The sequence below is a fragment of the Centruroides vittatus genome, unplaced genomic scaffold (assembly GCF_030686945.1).
Source record: "Centruroides vittatus isolate TY-2023 unplaced genomic scaffold, ASM3068694v2 contig_474, whole genome shotgun sequence".
Taxonomy (NCBI): Eukaryota; Metazoa; Arthropoda; class Arachnida; order Scorpiones; family Buthidae; genus Centruroides; species Centruroides vittatus.
In genome coordinates this window covers 193557-210043 of record NW_027122266.1, presented here as the reverse complement: position 1 = coordinate 210043, position 16487 = coordinate 193557, and the positions used below count along the sequence as shown (strand labels likewise).

The 16487-nt window shown below is 29.1% G+C and overlaps 1 protein-coding gene across 1 annotated transcript in view; it reads right to left on the bottom strand.

Annotated features, from left to right (window-relative positions):
• Positions 1-1388: 1388 nt before the first annotated feature.
• The window catches only part of LOC136977749 (ionotropic receptor 93a-like), a 56915-nt gene continuing 41816 nt past the window's right edge, over positions 1389-16487 (bottom strand). The window contains exons 8-14 of the mRNA XM_067273298.1: positions 15855-15949; positions 14459-14549; positions 11982-12137; positions 11740-11902; positions 5790-6007; positions 2710-2972; positions 1389-1880 (exon numbers count right to left, since the gene is read on the bottom strand). Coding sequence (XP_067129399.1) covers positions 1445-1880; positions 2710-2972; positions 5790-6007; positions 11740-11902; positions 11982-12137; positions 14459-14549; positions 15855-15949 — 1422 coding nt within the window. The 3' untranslated portion in view covers positions 1389-1444. The remainder of the gene's footprint in view (positions 1881-2709; positions 2973-5789; positions 6008-11739; positions 11903-11981; positions 12138-14458; positions 14550-15854; positions 15950-16487) is intronic.

Genomic DNA, 16487 nt, shown 5'->3' with positions numbered 1-16487 from the left:
GTGTTGTGGACAACATACAAGTGAATTTATAGTATTTTTAAATTATTTACAAATAGTTTAAGTATTTTAGTTAAGAGTAAATAACTGAATAATAAATATTCAATTTATATCGTACTCTGAATCATGTTACACATGACAGATATTTAAGAAAATAGCAAATTTCATAAATATACTTTCTTATTTTACATCAAAAGTGCTCATTTTTTCTAAATGAAGTGATCATAAATACTTCGTAACTACGTGATGATTTAGAACAATATTCATTTTATGAAGTATTTTTAATGCATAAATAAACAATGTAACGTCAATAAATATACAATAATGTAATGATAAAACTTAATCGTTCAGAATATTTAATAAACTTAGTAGTAAACTTAGTTAACCAAGAATATTTTTGCAATTATTTTTAAATAATGTTACAAATTTTATCTTAACTAGTTTGGAACAGTTACATATTTTCCATAAATGTATTATATTGTTTCATTTCATTCTTGATCAATACTTATAGCGTATAAATTACAAAGTTGGTTTGTATCAATGAGTACTTCCTTTAGGAAAAACATTAAAATTGTTGAAAACATAATACAGTAAAACTATAAAAAGATGAAAGAAAAAGTTATTGAAATCATCTACTTTTTTACGTAATTTACAAATTAAAGATTCGAAGAAACAATAGTAAATGACAATGCTACATTTTTGATTGTCTTCAATGCATTGAAATGTTATAAACTGTTTACTGAACATGGAGGATCTCATTTGAATAGATTTTTGTAACAGTAGAAACTACAATAAATCGCTTCGAAACAGTTCCATCTTAACAGATTAAAAAGGTCCAAATTTGTTTATCAATTTTAAAAACTACTTACAGAAATTGACTAAGTGGGTGAATTATATCTTTGGATGCTTCAATTTCGTAATTTCGTTTTGTAATGATAGCTATTATCGTCACTAAAGTGATTTATACAATGTAAAAGAGCTTTACTTTTTACAAGACTTTTGTACTTGGTCCAGCCAATGCTAATTCGAGATAGTCAATGTTTATATCATTAAGTTATCGTGACTACTATGAACTTGTTAGTGACAAGTTTTGAAGTTGCGACTGAATACATTAAGAATCGCCGATTTAAACAGGGATATTGCTGAGATTTTAAGGAAAGAACGAAAAAAAAATGTTTAAATTTCTATACAGAATACAGTATATTACCTATATTGAACTTTAACATTCCTTTAAATTTACAGAAATCAGTATAGGTACGAGAAGAATAATATAAATCTCACCAATATCACAAACTATCCCTGATGTTTTTTTGAATAATAATTGCTACAGATAATTTTTCTTGTATTAGATAGACCCCATTGATAAATTCAATATACTACGATGCATGATATGTTTATTCTTATATATATATATATATATATTTTTATTTTTCTCGAGAATATAATTTTAATACCTAGATTCGTATGAAAAATATGTTGGACGATCGGGTGGTTGGTGCCTACTTTCGGCTGACATTAATCTAGTTTTGTCATCTATTTTATTATCTCTCTTGATTAAGTCAGGAGGATTTAAGAAAGGTGAATTTTGAGGTCTTCTTCCGAAGAATCCCATGTTTTTCTTGCTTACATCCGATTTCGGTCGTGGCTCGGCGGCTTTTTCTTTACGTTTTAAACACTTTCTGTAGGATACTTCGCATATAAATGCTATAAGAGCAAATAAGCATCCTAATCCTAGTAAATAAAACGATCCTAGCATCTGCTCCACGTCGATTTTCCGAGTATCTCCAGCTTGTGGTTTACTAACGACTGTACATTCATTATCCGGTGGTAGATGCGATCTAAACCACCGCGTGAGCAATCCTGATTCAATATATCTTCTAATTCTACAAAAAATATTGATAATTAATAATAATCTAATAAATTTACTAAGAATTTAATCAATAAGAAAGATTAAATAATTATATACGTTTGACTTTGTCATCATAATTATACGGTAATCAGAATTATTTTTATTTCAATATAAAAATAATATCTAAGCACAATATTAATTAAAACATTACCTGCATTCTAATAGATCGAATAGTATTAAAATTTGTTTATTGTTAATGCATTTATTTCAAAATAAAATTTTGATACACCGAAGATTCAGTTTATTTAATACAACCTGTAAAATCCATAAATTGTTATTTAAATTCGATTTACTGTTTACATTGAAAGCAGCAGCAAATATATTACGGATTATGTGTAACGCCATGCTAAGAACTGAAATACCCATTGTACGAAATAGCCTAAAATTGAAGATTGAGGAACCAACATAATCGGTATCACTCCATTTCAAAACACAGGGGAGTAATTATCAACTGAGCACAGTAGCGTTATGTAAAGCAGAGTAATTTCGGAAACTACCATATGCCTGGCCCCATTCCTCATCACCCATGATTTACGAGTTAGATGAGACCCCATAGAGGCCTCATCTAAGTCGTAAATCCAACAGGGGCGTATATAATTTCCTGTAAGGTTTTGTTAAAGTATTGATTAAAAATATAAAATACCATTTATTATTATTATGTTAGATAAGATTTCAAAATTTTAACTTTTATAACAGATTTATCAATAAGTTAAATATGTTGTTATAAAATTGAATTAAAATAGTATAAAGATTATTAAAATCATACTTATAACAGAAAGCTTTTTGAAAGATAAGATACATACTCTTCATTAACTCGAATAAGATATGGCCAATTTTTTGGTACGGGAATAGCTGCAGATTCTCTCAAGACATCGTTGTTACTGATACTGAATCGACATTTTTTAGTTTCGTTGTGATGCTTGGATTGGATTTCTATCAGTTCAGATTTTCCAGCCAAAAAGACAAATCGACTACTTAATACTTTTTTTAGAATCATCTCGTAATCGTCTCTTTTATAAATCTGAAGTCCTTTGCTCAGCTTTTGCATTTGTTTCGTTTTGGAATTCTTAAAAAAAGTAATAGAAGATTTGTAATAATTCATTACACGTTTTAATTTATAATTATGCTTTAAAATTTATTTATTTAAAATAAAATTAAGGTTTCCATGAATATATACACCGTTAATTACGTATAAATTATAAGAAAATATACATAGCCTATAAGGCGATTCAAAAATCAGTTAATCATTGGAAAGACTAAATTTCTATGTCATTAAAATATTTTATTGCTTATTTTGAATAATTTTCGCAAAGTTTATGAGATCTTCTAGTGACGGATGGCCGAAGCGTTAAAGGAGTGCCCATAGATGTGGATTCAAATTTATAGGTCGGAAAACCTCAAATCTTTTATGGATAGTCTGACCCAGATACAGGGTATAAACTTTTAGGGGATGCAGAGAACAAAAAAATAAACCACATTCACATAGAGATTACAATAAGATATAGTAATGACAATAAATGGTGGGAAAAAATCTCTGTTAGGCCCTCTAGCACATTAAGATGGAGTTTCTGATCATACATTCTTATGTGAATATGGTTTGCTTTTATGTTCTCCGCCTCTTCAAAAAATTAAATCGCGAGCTTTAAATCATCTTTATATCAGATCCCATCTTCCACTACTCTGTCCCCATTGTGAATCTAATCGAATCCATTATAGACATAAAAAAGGCTCTCTTAGTGTACCTCAAGAGAAAAAAGTTAAAAACTAAAACAATCTTCTCTTTTATTATATCCAATAAATAAATTACAAGACTTTGCCACACTTTCATAAATTGTTGACTCGCTTAAAAACAAAGTTCACTGCCTTACTTTTGTAACTTATTAAATGATGTAAGAAATGATAATATAATTTTCAAATTAAATTATTATTAATTTCTTTAATTTGTTAGTTAAGATTGTCTTCCCTTCATAAAATTTCTAAATTCTCCTCGCAGGATAAAAGACATATCTAAAGGTCCGATTTCACAAAAGGCAAACTAAATAGCCTAATTACTTATTAAAGTGCGATATCAATAAAAAAAATTGTGTTTATTTTTACTTTCACTTTGTTTAATTTCTGTTTCCATTCACATAACGACTAGTTTATCGTCACAATTTCTCATGTGACATTCAAGGGGCAAGCAAGACGAATGGATCGGTTCTTAAACCATAATAGGCCAACCACTTTTATTTCCCACTTTTTGTGTTTGGTTTCGATTCAGATGCCGAAAACTTTACCGAAATGGCAATTTACCGTACAGAGTGATAAAGTTACATTTTAAATACGACTTTGTGTTAATAATTGTGAGACGTATAAATATTACGACTTCGTTCTTTGTAAAATATTGTAAAATTTTTATTTTACGAAGTCCTAATATTTAATTTATATCATGTATATATAAACACATATGAGAGATTTGAATAGAAAATTAATCACCAAAACTCACTTATAATTATTTTTGTTTACAAAAATATATTGAATTTGTTACTTAAAATTCTTAAGTTATTTCTAGGCAAAATTGTCTTTATGTGAAGACCACTATTTTTCACGAGAAATAAAGTGTTTACCTGAATAGAAATATTAATTTCGGTGAAAAAAATCAAATCACTTATGAAGCTGTATATTTTACAAAAATTTAAATTTTACTAAAGACATTGAAGGAATTATCGCTATTCACTACAGATCCAAGTCTTACATTATTATTATTATTTATTCCCAAAATGTCTTTGAAACCCATTTTGATTACCATTTTCAACTAGTAATAATGGAGATATATAATTTTTAATAGTTTTAATATTTAATTTTGTAAATATAAAATGTTTTAGTGATTTTAAAATGTATAAAGTCATCGTTGTAAATTGGGCTGTTGAGGGACAAAATAGTCAAAACGCATTCCCTGTGTATAAATGAATTAATAATAAAAGGTGATTTCTTGAATATACTGTAATTCTTTTATGATTGATGTAATAAGTTTAGTATTTAAGGCAGATGATAATAGCCAACAATAGAACTTGTAACAAATAATTACACATGAAGCAATTGCAAGAAATAGGTATTGTGTAAGATTAAGGCAGGCCTAGAAAAACATATTCCACGATCACTGCTATTTTTATGTTCGACTACGAAGGGAATCCTGTTGAGGAACTCCCCATCGTAAGTCAAGGAGTACCCGTATTTACTTCACTTCTCTATATCTTAATAAAATATTCACGTTTCTGATATTCATTACTGAACCATTAATTATTGATATATAAAACGATGTAAACAATAGGAAAAATATATATTGAGCAGCGTGAAAAACATGGTAACTCGCTTTACTGTTTTATACAACTTTTAGTGAATATAGTACAGTAGTGAACCGAAAATCGGAATCAATTGGGGACTGGGGTTGTTCAGATTAGGGATTTGTTCCGATTACGGTTTATGTACGAAAAAATATATTAACCTGTCCGATGTTCAAATTTTTCTCCGTTGCGTGTCGCTTCGTGTTGAATTTTCGTCGATTTTAAGCCTAACGAAAATTTTTATAATAATAATCGAGGCTATCGTATCGTTAAAAATTATTTCTGCATTTTGTACAAACAAAATAAATATATTGAAGAATATAAAAACATGAAAATTATACTTTAGAAGTAAATTTAGTATCAAAAACGTTCGATTCAGCACGACACAGTCCGACTGAAAATCGTGCCGATTACCGGCGATTCGATTACCGGGGTTCCGATTTACGAGTCTCTACTGTAGTTTATTAAAAGCTTTCCCATATAGTAAACAGCTAGCAGTTAACACATTAAAAGATTATCGATATATCGGAAACAGTATTTTACTTGTACATAATAAATACCTTGAGATATTCAATTAAAGCTTCTCCTTCGTACGTTCCCCATCTCAATCGACCATAACTGAGCATATCGTCCACGCTGTCGATGGGATTTCTTATTTTGGGAAATGTCAAAACGGCAACAAGATTTCCACTGTAAGTTGTAACTGTAACAATCACAAATAACCACCAAAATCCAACCAATATCCTACCAGATAAAGCTGCAGGCAAATGATTTCCTCCTAAAAATAATAAAAATATAATTGCATATTAAGCATGAAATTAACTTTTTCGTACGATTTAAAATTTCTGAAATTTTTTTGTTAAAGTTAAGTTTATATATATATAGAGCCTACATATAAATCACTACGTCGAAAAGTCCAATAAGTACTTGTAAACGAATCTTCCCCATAAATATTAAAAACAAAACCCTTCAATATCTTTGAAATAGTGAGCATATCCTACAATATTGTAATATTGTTTGTATGGAATAAATTACATGGATTTATACAGTAGCTGTTTATTTTCTATTAAAAATACGCATTTTCTTCCTTTAAAAATTTCTTTGAATTTTTTAACTTCGATTTTCTTAAAATCGTTTGAGAAGCGTTTATTGTCCCATTGCTCAATAAAGATTAAAACTATGGCTTTACCACAATATTACTGAAATCTGTGATGATCACGTCGTGACTTCTCCTTTATAAGAGAACGAGTCAAGCTGCGTAAAATGCAGTATTACGCTCATAAAAGAAAAATATTTTATCAGACAAAACAAAATTACGAAGGAAATAATACCTAATAGATCCTAAAGAAATATAATTTAAGATCATACAGAAAATGACCGTATGAGGCATTTTGATTTGTCTATTAGAGTTCAGACGATCTTCTATTTTCTTGTTTTTGTTTTCTGATTTTATCTTTTTTGCCAAACGTTTTGAAAACTGCCTTTGATTGAAAACAGGTCAGTATAGAATTACGTGCAAGAATCAAGTATCACGCAATTTTGAACTAAATAAACGAAGGGTTTTTTTTATAGTTTCTATTTCATTATTGGACTTGTAACAATTTATTTCAAAATACAGCAAATTACAGTTCGTAGACCTATAGTTTATTATTATCCGGTTTCCTGTGGTTCCCATTTAGGCCAAATAATCGACACTTCACTAGACTACGGTGACATTTATTATATTTTTTAATGATGATAAAGCTAAAATTATTATTCTCAAATGGAAATAATAAATTTTGTTCCGATTATTAATATTTTGTCGAATCAGCAGTAATAACTATCATCGTCATATATTACAGTAGCGCTTCTCGGGTTTTTTTGAGAAGGTGAAGTACTAATTGGCACTTAAAATAAGTGATTTGGCCGAAATGCATACTGTAAAAGATGTGTTATTAAATAAAACATCTATCTAAAAGCAATAATTATCCACAAAGTTTCAATAGTAGTTGGTTATAGAATAATTTGAGATCATCTGCGTAATCTAAACCCACACTACTTGTGTTTGTATTAATTATTAAAAACCACCCTTTTTTTCACAATAATAATTGTTATTGGTAACTATCACTTATGGATACGTGAAGTTTAGAAAAACTGATCGATATTAAATTAATGATTACAATGCTATCCAAGGAAACAAAATTAATATATACCTTCTACATATGTATATTTGCTTATTTTTATACGTAAAAAAAATTAGAGCAATAGGATATTTGGGCGTAACGCCAAATATTTGAATTAGCTATAATTTCCTTAATTGACATAGCAAATATTTTTTTTATATCTAACTTATTTATCGAACTGAATTGTTTACATGAATCAATTTATATATAAATGATTATAGAAATTTTTCATCTTAATTAGTTAATTAAAAGCTTTTACAGAAATTGCTTTTACAGAATAAAAAAATGTCGCATCTGCATTAATAATTCATTACTTTGAATGTATGTTAAAATATTAATTAAACGTGTGAAAATATAGTGAATATTAACGGCAGATAACGAAAATCGAACTGCTTATGAAAATATTTCATTATAGTACACAGGGACAAAGATTAAACGAAGTCTTAGTCAGCCTCAAATATGGGGCTGGTTCTCTTTTTTTAAGAGGCATAAAGCTTATTATATATTAATAAAGCTTATAAAAACATAATTCTATTAGGAGAATTATTAAATTGATTTAATTTACTTTTAAAAAGATTTTATAAATGGTATTATACGTAATATTTTACATCTACTAATGGTCTACTATGCTTATAAAAACAATTTCTTTAGGTAAATGATCAAAGAAGCTAAATTATATCACTTTCGTATCATACTTTTTTATATCAATATTATAAAAGATATAATACGAAACTTGGGCCCGGCCTAAATTTTGAGGACCTATCTAAATGACACCACTAGAATTTATCCGAATCTGCTTTATACAAAGTTACGCTTTTCTGTCCAGTTTATATTTAACTGGAAGATTGTTTGGTTTAAATATTTATTTTAAAATGCCATTATACCAATATATTAATTATTTTTTTAGAAATAAACTCTAATCGAATCTTTATTGTTTCACTCAAGATTAGATGAAATATAATAAAACGATTTTAATTTAAGAAAATTTAAATTAACAAATCAAATTTCAGGGACAATAAAAAATTTAAAAATGTAACGATTCGGGAAACAGATTATTTTTGACTACTGTAAAAATATTTTATAGAAATATTGAATGGTTTATTTTTTCCTTAATCTGAAAGACATGAAATAAATGTAAGCAATTTTAATTGGTTTTCATTTCTTTTTGACGCTTTTATTGTCTGTATACTCATAATTGGCTTAACTTCTCATTCGGTATGAATTACAAACAATGATCTTTTCTACATTAACAACAGACGAATAGTTATTCGGAATTCCAAATAACTAATCTTATTATTTACTATTCGAATTCGAACCGTAAAGACAATTAATTAATTCAAAATTAAACTATTTTCGATACATGTTTATACAGTAGAAAGTCGTTTATCCGAATCAATTGGGGACTGGGGTTGTTCGGATAACCGATTATGCACGAAAAAATATTTTAACCTATCCGATGTTGAAATTTTTCTCCGTTGCGTGTCGCTTCGTGTTGAATTTTCGCCGATTTTAAGCCTAACGAAAATTTTTATAATAATCGAGGCTATTGTATCGTTAAAAATTATTTCTTTATTTTGTACAAACAAAATAAATATATTGGAAAATATAAAAACCTAAAAATTATACTTTAGAAGTAAATCTAGTATCAAAAAAGTTCGATTCAGCACGACACAGTCCGACTGAAAGCGTTCGGATAACCGGTGTTCGGATAAACGACTCTCTACTGTACTTCTTCCTAATACGAATTATTGATCTTTTATAATTGAGTATTATTTTTAATTTCGTTCAGCTCTAAAAATTTCATGTCTAATATCGAATGTAATTTTCATAGATAAAAGGACAATTTTAATAGTGTCATATAAAAAGAAAAAAGTTTTTCATTCTATATTGATGACCGAATGGTTACTATGTCATCTTACTACTCTGGGGATCCGGGAAGTCATTTTTGACTTTCCAGATTGGATCCCGATCTCCAAAACCCCAGGAATTTTTCATGGACGGTCTGTTCCGCATATTTTGGTCCCCCATCCGGTCGTGCCCATTATGAGCTTGCTTAAAAGGGCTTCTTAGTGCCCACAGTATGGAAAATGTTTAAAAAATATAAAGTTTAATACAGTAATGTTGACTCTCGAGATAAATTTTGGGTTAAAATTTCCTATCTTCTACTTAAAGCAGGGATTCTTAACCAAGGGTCCGTTTTCAGGAATCCGTCGGCTTGGAAGGGTAGTTGATTTTTACAATCAACTTTAACTTACTTATATTTTAAATGTATTTATGCTAATTATTCTGTGTGATTGTAATTATTTTAATAAATGTATTTCTATATAACTGGTTTGTTTTGCAATTTTATTTATGCATTTAAAAACATTATTCCAAAAAGGTTAAAAACACCAGTCTTAGAAGATCAACAGCATTGATATGTTTATTATTATTATTATTATTACGTTGGATTATACTCGGTTGCTGTGTACTATGCCGGAACAGAGTCAAGGCATAGTAACTAAAATAAACAAAATTTAAAAAACTGTTAGTGTGTGTGTGTATCTGTATTCAGGAATTTCTTAACAATGTGACATGTATTCAATATAGTGGCCTTCTGTAGTGTGATGTATGTGTTTCTATTCAATTGTAATGTGCCCAGGCTTTTGTGTAGTGTGTGTGGTATGACACCTGTAGAGGAGAGAACAACAGGTACAGTACAATAAGCACCCTATCCATCCTCCACAGATGCCTTATTTCCTGGGCGAGTTCTGTGTACTTGCTAATTTTTTCGGTGCATGCGTTTTGTATATTGTGAGTGTTTGGAATGGATATGTCTATAGTGTATGTGATTTTATTGTGTTTGTCAATGAGTGTAATGTCTGGTCTGTTGTGGTAAATTGTTTTATCTGTGATTATGGCTCTGTCGTAGTACATTTTGTGCGTGTTGTTTTCCAATACTGTCTGTGGAATGTATTTGTAGTATGGTTCGTAGATGTCTACTAATTTGTGTTTCTTTGCAAGCTCTTGGTGTATTATATTTGCTACTTGATTATGTCTGTGTAAATAATCTGTCTGTGCCAAGAGCTTGCAACCAGAGGTGATGTGTTGTATAGTTTCTGACACGATGTGACATTTTCTGCATGTGTCATTTGTGAGTGTTGCATCTTTGAGTATGTGTTTTCTGTAGTTTTTAGTATTTATGACCTGATCCTGTATGGCGATCATGAAGCCTTCCGTCTCCCCAAAGAGGCATCCCCGAGCTAACCAGCTGTTTGACGCAGTTTTGTCAACAAAATCCTGGGCCAGGTTGCAAGGATGCCTGCCATGGAGTGCCTTTCGAGTCCACGATTGCTTAATGGTGTCAGTGCTTATTATTATTATTATTATTATTACTACTTAAATTAACTTTGTGAGAATAATTTTCTATTTAAATATTAGTAAAATAAATTAGAATTTTAATATAATCTTTCCTATTTCATTCTTATTAAATGTAATTTGATACTAATATCATTGTAAATAAAAATAAAACAAATTTGAATTTTTCGGAATGTTTTATAACATACAACGTACTGTTCTGTGCATATATTCTTACAAAGTTTATTAATCAGCATTTCGTTGGGAGAATAAAATGGGACACAGAACAGAATATGAAATGAAGACTAAGAAAGATGACACATATGAAAAAATAATCTTTGCATTGAGAAAGGGATTTAGAAGCTAAGATGGTTTGTCACATGAGAATGGAAGAAAATAATAGATTATTCCAAGAGTTATATTAACTATTTTGAATGTTCTGTGGTAGACCAAATAGATAGATACAAGGTATAGAGCCATCGAGAGGGAGGAGCTGGAGATTTTTACGTGGTTCCTATCCTAATAAATTAATGTTATTTTTACGAACACAAAATAAAATCTTTAAAACTGCTTTTAATTAATAAAGAAACATTCTTTGTATTTCATTTGTTCAAAAAATGGCAAAAAGGAGCCCGATAAAGGGCGAAGGGTCCTCTTTATCCGGGCCTCATCAAAGTCTTCAACAGCTCTGCAAGATCTAATAACTATTGTCAATAAATATTTGATTCGATCTACCAGAAAACCAAATCTTCTCGTGTACTTTTGGCAAAAAATTATCTCAAAAGTAGAGGAAAAGACTGATCGAAAGTAAAAAGTAAAGGAGAAAATGGCGAAGAATGATCATTCGCCGACTCATCTGATAGCAAAACAAAATAGGATTAATCAAAATTATACTAAAGCGAGAATAAATATATGCAAAAACGCTTTACATTACCATTTTTTTAACTAATAGAACATAAAAGTTTTTAACTCAATTGTAACAATATAATTACAGTAAATGCGTAAAAATTACCTTGTTGCACAAGAGCTCCATAGCAATACCAGGCACAATTAGACAGAGTGAATAATCCTTTCCCATCTACCATGTCATTATATTCATAATATTTACTGCAACGATGTATAATATTTAAAATTGGGCCAATAACGAAAACGGCAATTGCCACACAAACCCAAGTCTAAAAATGGCGAAAAGAAAATAATAATAATAAATTTATAATATAAATATTGATTTAAATACTTCATAAAACGACTTACATCAAAAGTGAATGGAGCTAAAAATAAATAATCATGAGCCAAATTTGGTCGTCTCATAAGAATAGCATAAGGATCATCTATAATTGGTGTAGTAAAATTTACAACTTGTAATCTGTCTTCGGTCATATAAAATGCCTGAGCAGCAAATTCTATTTTCTAGAAAAACATAATTAAATTTATTAATTTTATAAAGATTAAATCGTTCGAATAATATTAAAATTTTTGGGCATAATTTTTGTTATGACCTAGAATATATTTACTTTAACAAACAATAAACTTAATAGAATAAAAAATTTCAAATATTTTAAAATTAAATATAGAAATTTATTACAACAAAAACGTGAAGTCACGAACTGGCTACATAAGTTCGCTATAAATATTTAAAAAGTCACATGATTTGTTTTCGTCTGGAAGAAAATTTCGTTATTCAATAAATTAAATAATGTATTTCTAAATCTTAAGCTGATAATTATGTCGAAAGTCTTCAATGATTCGATTATAAAACAACTTGTGAAGAATTACTGTAGTTATTTGTAATCATAAACTCACTATCCTTATTAACTGCCAAACTGTCCTCCTTTTAAAAATTATTTAACTTTCTAATTAAATATTTTTAAATCTAAGTGATAAAGAATGTAAATTTATAAAGGTTATGATTAGGAGATGAGGGAAATGATATCGTGGAAGCACTTTAGAAAAGACATAATTGTTTGGTGACAGAATGAATCATGAAATGGAAGGGAAAATAAGTGAAGATTCATTTATATATCGAAGATTTAATTTTATTTATACCTTTTTTGCTTGTTTGTCAATTATGTGATATAAATAATCAGTAAAATAATTTGCTATTATTTTTGAATTTCTGTTCTTAAAAAAAAACAAAATAAGTTTATTTGAAAGCCTTTGTAATTTGATAGCTCATGAAAGAATGTTAATCGATACTATAAGTTATAATGTATACGAATTGAAATCTAATGTTTTGATGGACAATTCGTCTAAACTTTTACTCTATCAGTTTCAGTAAAAGAATTTTTAAATATAATTCAACATGAAGTTGTCTGTTTTTATCTTAGCAATTGTTATATTATTTTTCTTTAATGCCTAGCGAGTTTCATCCTTCAATACTTGGTGCAATTCCGGCCATTTAGTTCTTAAATACTGTAAATACCACAAACATTCCAGATATATACTGTGCCTTAAACAGTTATTTGTTAAAATGAATTTTTTTCACTTGACGTTATTATATTCCTTTAAAGTGCAGACTATATATGACTTAAGTAATAGCAGTAGCAGTAGCACAAAGGGGATGAAGACCCAGGACTACTCACGGGTATTGCCTGGGTGTGAAAGGGGGATAGGAAAGATGAGAAGAGTTGAGGAAGGCGGGAGGTGAAGAAAAAGTAAGATAAGATAGATGGTGAAGTAGGAAGACTCATGACCTGCATCGCATTTATTAACCAAACAAAAGATAATATACAAAATATATACATTGAATACATAAGTTACAAGTTGAAAAAAGATGACAAGGAAAAAACTAAGTAAGACGTAATGGGTGCATTAGTACAGTAATAAACATACAAAAGGTCCAATAACAGTAGGACGAACTAGTTAAAGGTAGGGTCCAGTGCGCCGGTAGCGCGGATGAATTTTTCTAGGGCTGCAAAAATATCCGGATCTTCCACGAGAGCTTGTGGTGGACAGGGCCAATTGAAGCCCTTTATTAGCGTTACTCTTTCCAGATTAACCCGGTAATTGTCGTGTTTAGTGCAGTCAAAGATCAAGTGAGTGGCATTCTGTAAGGTGTAAGGAGATGTCATCACAGTCACAATAGGGATGTTCCCTAAGTCCAAATCGATGTAGGTATTGCCGGAAATTTCCATGATCTCTCAGGAGCTGTGTGTTATGGAAGTTGGCGCAGAAGTTCTTGTTTTGAAGTCCGGACGAGATGTTTGGAAAATATTGGTAGGTCGCTCTTCCGGAGTCTCCGTCTTCCCACTCGCGTTGCCACAACTGGATGGCGGTACTGTGAATCGTGGTTTTAATAGCGATGTCTGAGGCTTTCCAGTAGGTGGGGGTGGCAGAGGAAGCAGCAGCTTGCTTTGCGAGGGAGTCCGCCAAAGAGTTCCCTTCCACCCCTGTATAGCCCCTGATCCATGAGAAGGCCACGCTGTTTTGTGAGCAGAGAATTTCTTCCCGAATAAGAAGAGAGAGAGAGCCAAGATTGTTGACTATTCTCCTGATAGCGACTTGGCTATCAGAACAGATCTTAATATGTCGATTCCTGATTTGAGTTGTGAGAGTTGTTAACATATTTAAGAGCTTGCAGAAAATAACGAAATAAATATTTTATATCTAGTAATTATCGACAATATATTTTAACAGTAATAAAGACAAGTTTCATAAATTAATTTAGGTCAATAAACAACGTAAATCAAATCAATTATGAGATAATTATTAAAATATTTTAATGCACAAACCTTATCGAGAAGAGCTCCGATTAAACCACTCCAATCTCCATCAGGCTGTCTTGTTCCGAACTGTTTATCGCTTTGAACTACCCAATTACATCTGATAATAAAATTTACTTAAATATAAATTTATATATTTTTCAAAATTTGTAAATATTTTATTATAGTCATTCAAAACTACGTTTAAATTACTAAACTAATTAAAGATTAAATTAAAAATAAGAAATCTATTTTACGATTGTTGCTATATATTTTTACACTTTAAAAATGTTAAAATTTATAATTAATATTAACGGTTTTTATTTTAATTCAGTAAAATTCTGATAAGAGACGTCAAGAAAACTAAATAAGTCGATCATATACTGTATATATTAGATGTAATATATTTAAATACAATCTAAATTATATAGATTAGGTCATTATGTATAATAGTAAAATATATAGCTAAGTTGTACATTTTTCCATTACATATAATTATTACTTTTTTATAATTAGTTAGCTATATAGATTTTCTCATTATGACACGATAAAAATAAAATATAAGCTACTACATATAATGTAGGCCTACTATCCGTTTTATAACATCGGGAATTTAATACACTATGTATACTTAATCCCTTTGGGACCCTTCTAAATCGATGATAAAATCGACTAATAGATAACATTAAGGGAGTAAATAAATAAGATTTACGATTAGTAAAAAGTTTGTTTCTATTGACTCTTAAATGTGCAAGTTAAACACAATGAAATGCAGTATTTTAACGATTTAATTTAGATAAAAATGATTTAAAATTTTTCCGATTATTTTCCTATTTCAATGGATTATCTTAAAGTGGTAAAAATCAATTTGTTGAACTGTTATAGCTACGAACTACCGAAACAGATTCTATTCTAAGATATTTTAATGAATAAATAAAAACACTATAACACTATAATATAATTAAACATTTTAGAAGTGTTTCATGATGATAAAGAATCTAATAAAAGATCAAAAAATTGCTTAGAATTTGCTAAAGTTATTATGAAATGTATAGGACAAATTCTATTGTTAATATTCAGGACACTGGATCGAATCTTGAGAGCAATCTCAGGAAGTATTCTTGGTCGGTCTGTTCTGACTATGTTGAGTCTCGTTCCCCACTACCCAAACGCTCTCTTTATGGGTCTGTCCGAACCATAGTGGATATAGAAAGAAACTCTTTTAATGCTCATTTAGAATTGAAAATTGTAAATTTAATAATTTTTGGCTACAGACATCGCTTAACTTGTTTAGCCAAGTCTAACCAAGTCTAAAGTGACCTGGTTATAAGGATAAATGCTTATTCAACTCCAAATACGATATATATTAAATTATGAATAATAAATTTACAATTTATATTTACAATAATGTAATAAAAACTCTTACGTAAAATTCAGAGTCTTTCCAAGTTCTTTGACTAATTCAGCCACGACACCCCGTACCTTCTTCCCATTATTTTCAACAATAGCTATTGGAGGAGACTGAAAAAAATTAAAATTATTATAAATGAATCGTTATATATAATTTTAAATTATATTATTTAATTTAATAAATTTTTAAAGAATAAAATATAATTGAAAGTATAAATTTAATTTTGTGTAAACTGTTCACAAAATCAAATTTTTCATTTAAATAAAACTAATTACTCTTTACTAATTATTGTAAATTAAAGTTGTTTCATTAAATCCCATCGATTATGGGAAAATCTATAACAACCATTTAGAATAGAAAAATGAAAATAAGAGATTGCTGTGTACATAGTTATTATTTTATGTTTACACTCAAATAGCAACAATCAGATCAATTTGAAACGGTTAACAGCTAAAAATCTTATTATAAGAATATTCGGCCTTGACTTACAAACTTATTGGATTTTATTTTTTATAGATCTGTTATCCAATATTTCTCCTGAATTTTTTAATTTTTAATATCCTTATTTCAATTTCTTTTACTTCATAATTTTAGAAATAAAGTAAGAGTGTTTCTTGTCTATATTTAAATATACCATACGTGTTTATA